This window comes from Maylandia zebra, linkage group LG8, assembly GCF_041146795.1.
Source record: "Maylandia zebra isolate NMK-2024a linkage group LG8, Mzebra_GT3a, whole genome shotgun sequence".
Classification (NCBI taxonomy): Eukaryota; Metazoa; Chordata; class Actinopteri; order Cichliformes; family Cichlidae; genus Maylandia; species Maylandia zebra.
Genome location: NC_135174.1, coordinates 11,653,815 through 11,662,714, shown reverse-complemented (window position 1 = coordinate 11,662,714; position 8,900 = coordinate 11,653,815). Strand labels below are relative to the sequence as shown.

The 8,900-nt window shown below is 42.2% G+C and overlaps 2 protein-coding genes across 5 annotated transcripts; one reads left to right on the top strand and one right to left on the bottom strand.

Annotated features, from left to right (window-relative positions):
* The first annotated feature begins 418 nt into the window (after positions 1–418).
* si:dkey-21c1.1 (protein FAM104A-like) lies at positions 419–2,768 on the top strand. Its single transcript, XM_004562369.5, has 3 exons — positions 419–557; positions 938–1,043; positions 1,269–2,768. The coding sequence occupies exons 1-3, from the start codon at positions 541–543 to the stop codon at positions 1,524–1,526; spliced, it is 381 nt and encodes a 126-aa protein (XP_004562426.1). The 5' UTR covers positions 419–540; the 3' UTR covers positions 1,527–2,768.
* Positions 2,769–2,824: 56 nt separating this feature from the next.
* On the bottom strand, positions 2,825–8,895 carry tepsin (TEPSIN adaptor related protein complex 4 accessory protein). Of its 4 annotated transcripts, none has more exons than XM_004562365.5 (13): positions 8,785–8,895; positions 8,416–8,543; positions 8,036–8,127; positions 7,834–7,927; positions 7,673–7,740; positions 7,484–7,565; positions 7,062–7,133; positions 6,793–6,984; positions 6,479–6,662; positions 5,922–6,035; positions 5,498–5,576; positions 5,281–5,415; positions 2,825–5,158 (listed from the first exon to the last, which is right to left on the bottom strand). In XM_004562365.5, exons 2-13 carry the CDS (start codon positions 8,474–8,476, stop codon positions 4,541–4,543), a joined length of 1,791 nt encoding a protein of 596 aa, XP_004562422.2. In that variant the 5' UTR covers positions 8,477–8,543; positions 8,785–8,895; the 3' UTR covers positions 2,825–4,540. The 4 variants fall into 4 exon arrangements, with proteins under 4 accessions (XP_004562422.2, XP_004562419.2, XP_004562420.2 ...); XM_004562362.5 differs by having other exon boundaries at positions 8,416–8,488; positions 8,785–8,890; XM_004562363.5 differs by having other exon boundaries at positions 6,793–6,981; positions 8,416–8,488; positions 8,785–8,890.
* Between the last annotated feature and the right edge of the window lie 5 nt (positions 8,896–8,900).

Below are 8,900 nucleotides of genomic sequence, written 5' to 3'. Positions count from 1 at the left end.
CACGTATTGTAGTGCAGACATTAAAATCAGATTTATCGTAAACTTGCCGGTCTGGTTTCTCGTAGCGGACTGTTGCAAACTAAAGAGAACAATTCAACACGCTTATTGGCAAGTAGACGTCATACGAAAGCGGAAGAACTTTCGGTTAGTGCAGCTAAAGTTAGCTAGATAAGTGGCTACTCAAACGGTAGCAGGTAGCAGCTAGCGGGCTAGCTTGCTTCTTTGCTGTCATGACCGGGGCTCCTCGAGATTTCACAGCGTAAACGAGAATACCTAGCAACTTGCTTGTTAGCTTTTATTCGTTCGGCTAAATTTGTGGCCCCGCCGAGACGCTGGCAGAGCGGAGATTTTTTGCTTTCCTGTGGCTACCGGTGCTTCTTCAGCCGGCTGAAGATAGCTCGTTTTACACACCCTGGACTTCCCAGTGAGATGAGAGAGAGCAGCATTGCCAAAGCATTTAAATAAGACATCTTAACCCGGCTGACAAGGAGTGTCAACCTTTCTGTTTGCCAAAAATAAGCATCCGATAAGACTGGAGAAATGCTGACTGACAGCAGGTAAAGACGAGAACATACATTTTCACAATATTTCACAATTATTTATTATAGGATCATCACCATATGGAAAAATACACTGAGTTATTATGTCATTGTAATTCAATGTTATGACTAAGTCACATTTTTCAGGCATCCAAGTTCTAGTCATATAATATAGCTTCATACAGACCCCAGTAAAGCTGTGTAAGTCTGTATGGTCTCATAGTACCAGTGCCACATGCCTGTTCATATAACTGCTTCAGCCTGTGTTGCTATTTTTGGTTCCTCGTCATGTACTCTCTTTCTGATACTCTTGGCTTCCTCCGCCCAATCTGTCTCCCCCTCCCTGCATCATTTCTGTCACACAATCTCTCTGTTCCTTGCATCGCTGTTTTGTACAGGAAAAGGCACCATAGCTGCGACAGCGAGGAAGACCAACAGCTGAGGCCTCAGGCCAAGAGGTCAGGAGGGGGTCCCTCGTTGCTTGTATCAGATTTGGACTCAGAGGTGAGACACATACATAGATTGTGGATTTGCTCCTGATTGTCTATAAAAGTTGACGTCTTTTACCTTATAATGTAAATCTTGCTGCATTTTTGCAGATAGAGCACGTGTCTTGGGATCACATACAGTGCGCCGCTGTCAGAAAGAGCTTAGACCGTCTTTATTCACAGGCTGTGCATCCATCTGTGAAGCTGCTGTTCAGACTCCAACTCTGTTCTGTGTTTGCAGTCTTCCAGCAGTGACAGCAGCAATGGGATCAGCAGTCCAGAGAGAGCAATAGTGGCCACCACCAGACCATGCATACACAGCCAAAACAGCTGCAGGACCCAGGACCCCGTCAGCCCAAAGCCCGAAGTCTCTGCCAGCTCCTTGCCGCACGGTTTCCATGGTGACGGAAGAAGTGTCTCATATGACTACATCAACAGAGTCCTGAGGGAGGCGCACTTCAGCAGTCTGCAGACCAGAGGACGACCAGGGTCGACATGACCGTGACCTCCGGCCCTCGCCCGACCTTGCCTCCTGACCATTTTGTCCCTCACCCATCAGTGTCAACACTGCTGGCATGATGGTGCCTCCCAGAAAGCCTCAATAACACCATGGGGTCAGGTGTAAGGCGATGATGTGTAGGGAATAGGGTTGCAACAGTATGAGATTTTCACTGTCTCTGAAAATATTATGGTATTACAAAGTTCTTATCATTATTATTATTAATAACAACTTTTTTATTGATTGAAATGTATGTGGCATGATAACTTTCAGTTGTCGTACCATCGCACACGACATATTATGAAAACAGCATACAGCTGCAACCCCACTGGGGAGGTTTATGGATCCTGGGCTCATCCCCACCTCGACATGTACCATTTGTCAAGATCATAAGCACATCCGCCTTTCCATGGCCCAGCCACTGTGGTTTTCTGTGCAGTATCGATGTGTACGTGTGGATTTGTGTGTATGTGTGTGTGTATGCATGCACCCCGTGCACTTTATGAAGAGGTCTCCTTCTCTTTACATGCGTGCGTCGATGCGTGGACATTTTCATTGGTGCTAATCACAAGAAAAGTGTGATGATGATGATGATCCAAAGTGCTTGCAGAACTAAATAAAGCTAAGCACTTTACTCTGGAAGTCTTTCTGTTTACTCTTGACTGGGACAGTCGGTCGCTTGTTTCCATCAGAGAAGTGGGAGTTATTGTGATCCCATATGGAGAAGGCCAATGGATTCACTCCTAAGGAGCACGATCAATACAATCCATTAAAGAATATTTTAGGCTTTGTTTTCTCTAACCAAAGCTATAAAGTTAGAGCATTCTACTTTTTGCAGTCACTGGCTAAATGAATCTAAAATGTCTAGGTGTGGTTGGTCAGTGGGTTTAAGAGGATGGAACAGAGATCCTCATAGACTTTTTGGCTGAAATCCAACCTTAGATTAAACCCTGGCTAATTATAGGTCCTTAAGAAGGCACTGTGGAAAGTGCAGGTCAGGCAGCACTCCGCTCGGCACAGCGCTTCTAACAAAAACAGACTCTTTAAAATAATTTAGAACCCAGTGTTTACTTGTTCCACATTTTCCACATTGTGTATCTGTGTGTCATAAGCCGGTCAGCCATACTTGTTTATGGGTGGTTTAATATGACCAGTACACTGTGTTTGGAATAAAATGAAATGTAAAAGTGATTCATATGTAATTTCCCTGAATCATTTGAAATAAAGTGTTGCCAAAAGTGATGTGTGCAAACATGTCGGATAAAAAAAACAAAACAAATCACATCAAGACTGCGTAGTGGTTAGTGCTGTGACAAAAATACAGCATGCTTTATTGTCCTGCATGTTGAACAGCTTGGCTTGTGTTCACTGAACTGAAACACATCAGTGGCGTTCATTATAGTACAATTACGCTGAATTACGATTTAGGCGTGTAGTTTGAACTACATTCCACTGCAATAAATATGTAACTGAAACAATGAAGGCAAACCTTTGCTGAAATGAGAAATCCTTTATGACTGCTTACATATGATCAAACAGTCGAGACATTAGTTATGCACACACAATAACCCAAAAATATTAATTCCCCCAAGTTTTTTTTTTTAAAATCATGCACTCTACAAGTCTCATTTTAGTCAACAGAGCAGACATAATAAATAAATTTCTAAATTTACACTTGGAACATTTACAATGACTTAATAGCTTAGTACCAAAAATAATGGAAGACAACTCTCTTTTGATTTGAGTTCATAAGAAAAGCGACTGTAGTGCAAATTTCAAACAGAGGTTCTCCCCCTCAGAGGTTCAGGCCGTGCTGCAGAGGTGGAAGTTGTTACATAAAAGAAATCCTGAGAAAAAGCAACCACCAGTGTGCCCCGCAAAGCCAAAACACAGTAACTGCGTACTTTATTAGATTTAAATTTAGGCCTACATCTGTCATTTTACTATTTAAACATTATGATTTCACAGAAGTGTCATTTTTAGGGAAAATGGAAAAGTAGCAGGTTGGAGCATTTTTGTTTGCAAATGATGCAGGAACTAAAACTGGTGCTGCTGAAGACTAGCCTCGCTTAGACTTTGGTTTGGACTTTTATTTGATCAGCCTTCCAGATATTGAATAAGCCTTTTCATAAACCATGATTTTTTTTTTTAAAGAAGTATTTATTCATTAGTTCTTTTTCCCCCCTCATAACACATGTCAAGGCTGTGCTTTCCTTGCACTACGTAGAAAGGGGACCCATTATGTTTTTTATTTGCTTAAACAGATGGAAGTTTCAAATAATGAGGTCAGTGTTTGCTCAAGTAATTCTTGTAAACTAAAAGCTCAGGCTTCAGATTGATCGAAACATTTTTTTCCTACCCGTCTCTGTATGACATCAGTGAGAGCAGATACCCCTAATGAGACCACCTCAGGTACACAGATCTGGCCATGAGCACAGAAGAGTAAAAGACAGCTCGTTTCTGACGGTGAGGATGAACTGATGAGCTGCACTGAGGCCCAGTATGACATAAATAAATGTGATTTTGAACTGTAATGTCATGCAAAGCTGCACAAGAGTCTTGGATTAAAGATACGGAGGTGGAAAAACAGCTTAAGTTTTCTAAAGTAAATGTTACAAAGATCTCTCATTTCATGTTTTCTGCAGTTATTGTCCTGTAACTTTGTAAGGCAGAGTAAAGACCTCTTATCCAAGACAACTTCAGTCATTAAATACTTTTAAAATACACTGCAGCAGACAAAGACCTGTCTTTAAGAAGACAAACCATCCATAGATGGACATGATCTGCAGGCTCTATTTATGAGTCCCAAATCTCACTCTTGGCCCAATTTGCTGTTTAAAAACAGTTTCTGAAGAGGCACACAGATAAGAAAAGAAACTGAATTAGAATCTGCTATCCACTTACAACTTAACTGGTTGGATCTTGGTTTGGAACATTAAACAGGTTTCCAAAAGGATCAACGCATGATGACATCATTGGTTTAAAGTAGAACAGCTCTAAACGGTTGCCTGCAATCAAAAGTTGAGAAAGGAGAAAGCTGATACTGACTGGCTGCAATTAGATGCAGAGGAACTGCAAACTGAGGGAACATCCTCACTGGTTTTACTGGTGATAGATGAGTTCACTGAACAATCGGACTTATGCACAGCGTCCATCTCCTTTATCCTGTCGCCTATTTTGTCCTCCACCTCTTCATGTGATGTTTCACTGTTACACTGCGGCTTTCCTTTGGTCACCAGCTCCATGCCACTGAACAGAGACAGTCTGCTCTGGGGGTGTGGCTTACTCTGAGGTTCACATGAAGCAAGGGTGCTTTTATCTTGAACAGTCTCGGAATCTTCAGCATGCAGTCTCACCTCGCCTGTCCTTACTGGTTGGACCTGATCTTCTGCTAATTCGTGGCTCTGAGCCAGATCCTGACTAGGAGGGGGAGATGGGTGCTTTGGTGGTTGAGTGACACCTGCAGATGAAGTGTCCGGCTGTTGAAGTTTGAAACTGTCAAACAAGTGTGTTGGCAGTAAATTGCTGCTAGAGGTGTGAAGCTGATTCACTGTGGCCTGATGGCTGTTCACTGCATCCTGCCTGGTAGCATGCAGAGATCCGCCCATCAAAGCCTCAAACTGTCGCAAGATCTAGTCAGAGGAGATATGCAGATTAAAAAAAAAAGAAAAAGAAAAAAAAAAGCACAAATAAGTATTATTGGGTTTACTACTTGTCCTTAAGTAGTAAAGTAGTCTCCCTCTGCTTCGTTTACCTTGGTGGCTTTATTTGCCACCGGTCCTGGAGGGCCCTCGCTCAGCTGGCGAAGTCTGTGCTGTGTGGCTCCAAACATTTGTTCCAGAGAGAGGAGGTCAGAGGTCATCAGGGATGCGACAGCACACAGCGCCCGCTGCAAGAGTAGACAAACAACACTATAATCAGAGTAAAGTTGAAACAAAGAATTCTGATTTTCGATGTCTTCTCATTGTTACCATCTTAATGGTGTAGGAAGGATCTTGAAGCTTGCAAGACAGCAACTCCACCACAACCTCACAGTTAAGAATGGAGCACCTGACAGAGTTAAAAAAAAAAAAAAAAAAAAAAACAAAGAAAAAAAAAAGAGAGACTGAAATCGTGCCACAAGTCCCAACAATTTACTGCATCACAGAAACCAAAACAACCAATAAAAAAGCTTAAAATAGAATAGAGTAAAATAGTTGAATTAAATAAAAATAACACAAAAGCAGGAGCACAAAAATGTATAATAAGATGAAAATAGCTCAATTAATAATATTAAAAAAGGCAACTGAATACAATCAGGAGTTTACTAAAAAACTAATTAAAAATGAGAAACCAGCTTGTAGAAAAGAACCAGCCCAGGCTGTTGTGTTTTAAATGGGATTTTGGTGCACTGACTCTTTGATGAAGTGTTGGCTCTCCTCTCTGGAAAGGAAAACTTTGGAGCCTTCAGTCAGTTTATTGATGAGTGCCATCTCCTGACCACAATCCCCTAGCTGCAAGGCCTCCACCCTGGAAACCACACAAAGTATGAGAGGAAAGTAACAAACTTAAAGAAAACACAGGCTTATAATGCTCAGGAACATGGCTTACTGCATAGAAAAACTGACAATCCTGGCAAAAGGTTTATTCTTAGGTGACCAGTAAACAGTAAATTGTACAAACTGCACACAGAACATTTGGAGATTATGCTACAAGCTCCTAAATGTGACTGCACTGGAATAAAAACAGCTGGTTTAACAAACTACAAGCCCTCTTCAAACATGAACAATTTTCTGATGTTTCCTTTTCTCGTGTGTCACACAACAGGAGATTAAATGCACTGTCACTGTACAGGCATTGGGTAAAGTCTGTTTAAAATCCAGTACTTGCTCTCAGCTAATGCATTAAAAAGAAAAAAAAAAAAGGCTCGAGGGCATGATGTGTTAAAAAGGTTAAACTTTTTTGACACTGACCGATCTGATAGGTCCCCACTGCTCTCTCTGCTGGCCCCTGATTGGCTTCCTGTGCCAGCTGACTTGCTGCCCACCGACGCCCTGCTATTGGCAGCGATGTCCTGAGAGGAGTTGTGAGAGGAGCTGTTGCCACTGTCCGTCTCTTCCCAGCCACCTCCTACCTGCCCCGGACACCACTTAGTCACTGGTGAAGTGAAGACACATGAGGAAAACCTTAATTTATAAACATCTGTTCGCTACTAAGGCTTCAGTTGATACTTTTTCCTCAATCTTGCCTCAATAAAATGCGTAATTGTGCCAGCTTCATTTCTGACCTTTCGGTCTACAAGCAGGCAGATTATAGGCACACGCTGGCACGGCCACCTCTATGGGTGCAGAAGGCGCCACCACGGCCCGGTAATGGTTGTCATGGAGACGGATCCCCTGATGCTCAGTAGGGGGAAGGACAGCGCTCGCCACCACCTCAGCTGCTTTCTGAATCTTATCCAGAAGTGAGTCGCTGCCTGCTGCAAGGCACAGGTCCAGAAATTTACACACACAGTAAGTTTGATTTGTATGTACTGTGCAGCTCGGCTTCCCTCACCTGTCCCCTGCTTTCTTGGACTGTATCCAAAACCCTGCATTCCTGATCTGTGGGAAGTGGCCGATCCCATACCTAAAGAGAATGAAACAAATTAACTATTGTACACATAATGCAATTTAATGACTACTTCTTTCATCCCATCTACAGATACCCATTCTCTTCTATTACTTGTTTATTACATGGCGCTAAAGTCAAACCTGATAGCAAAGTGATGTACAATAGTTTGGCATACAGGACGTAGTACATATATTTGGGTCTTTAAGTCTTTAAAGCTTATATCTTTCATCAGGAAAATTATACTTTCTAATTCATTTTTGAGTTATCACTTTCACAAACTTTGGTGTCCACGTCACCCGCCCGCCTGCCCATCTTTGAAAGATGAGTGCCGTTTATGGTCATAATCAATGTGTGTTAGCACTTACCCATTGTAGGGGGGGCAAGGTTAGTTGAAGTGATACTGTTTTTGGAGGGAATGACATCTGTGAAAAGTAAGCGGGCCACTTCCTGTAAATGGATGAACGGCAAAGAATAAAAGTTCTTATTCAAGCCACCTTCCCTTTCTGTGTAACTAACTATATTGAGATGAAAATACAAAACAACCCATGTCGTACCTGTGCTGTATTCCTCACTTTCTCATATAATGCTGTGCCATGGATGGGATCAGGAGGGCCGCTGTAAACTTATCAAATAAAAATTACCCAAAGTGAATATGTATGAACGATGGCAGCAGCAAAATAATGAAAGTTGAAAGCACAAATGAGAAAAATCTAACCGGATGCTTGCTGGATGAAGGTGGAGTTCCTTCTGAGTTCTGTGAGGAAATGGTTGGACCCATGACCACAGAGGTGGACAAAAATCTTCAGCACCTGATACACCAGAAGCAAGAACAGAACCCACACTTACTCGTAAACTGCAATCAGCAATGTACAGGTCCTTTAAAGAGACAGAAACAGTAGCAAAAGCAATTCTCTCACCTTCAGTTTGACATGACAGGACTCCACTTGTAGCCTCTCCAGGAGGTATTCCAACAAACACTGACCACAACCTGAAGACTCATGGGAGATTTCTACAGTGTGCTTAGAATTAAGGATATAACACTTCATCACACAGATATTACTACTCCCATGGTTTAGCTGGTATAAACATTTGACTGATAACCCACGTGAGACCTTTTCTTCACACACACAAAAAATATAATTTTAACCTATCCTATCCTAGCCATGCTCAAGGTATGTACCCATCAGTGATTATGTAGAGTCATGGCCACAGCCTACTTATACAGCTCTAAGATGCAAAAGAGGCCAGCAGGAGTAGGAACTTTTTGCAGTCAACAGCAGAAGCAGCTAAAGGATACTTCCAATCTCCTGGAAAAGGTAGCCAGGACAGGGGTTTTCATCATCTGCTGTAGCCTTCATCAGGGTGGGCACCTTGGATAGTTAGACGAAATTGTGGTTTACCACTTCGGTTGACCGCAAACTGACCCTTAAACCAGTGTGCAGCATTAAGTTTTAACGAAACAACCTGACACGTCCAGTGAAAAACAGAAAGTAAAAAGCCAAAAGATGTTGGTTAAGGATGTTAGCTAGCAGGCTAAAAGAAAGCTATGGTTTCGCAAAAGCTAATAGATTTAAATAAGTACGTCAACGTTACGTGACATTTAACATGTTCGTTTCGGCTTCTCTGTGTTCTTTTTTTTAAAATAACGACTGTCGATATTACTTACTTTCTGAAGAAAGGCTAATCGTTCCATAAATGTTGCCATGATTTAGCAGTCCCAGCTGCGGGTTACTCATCTTCCTTCGAGGTGTACGATGGAAAGGCGGGGCTTGAGGTGACCGC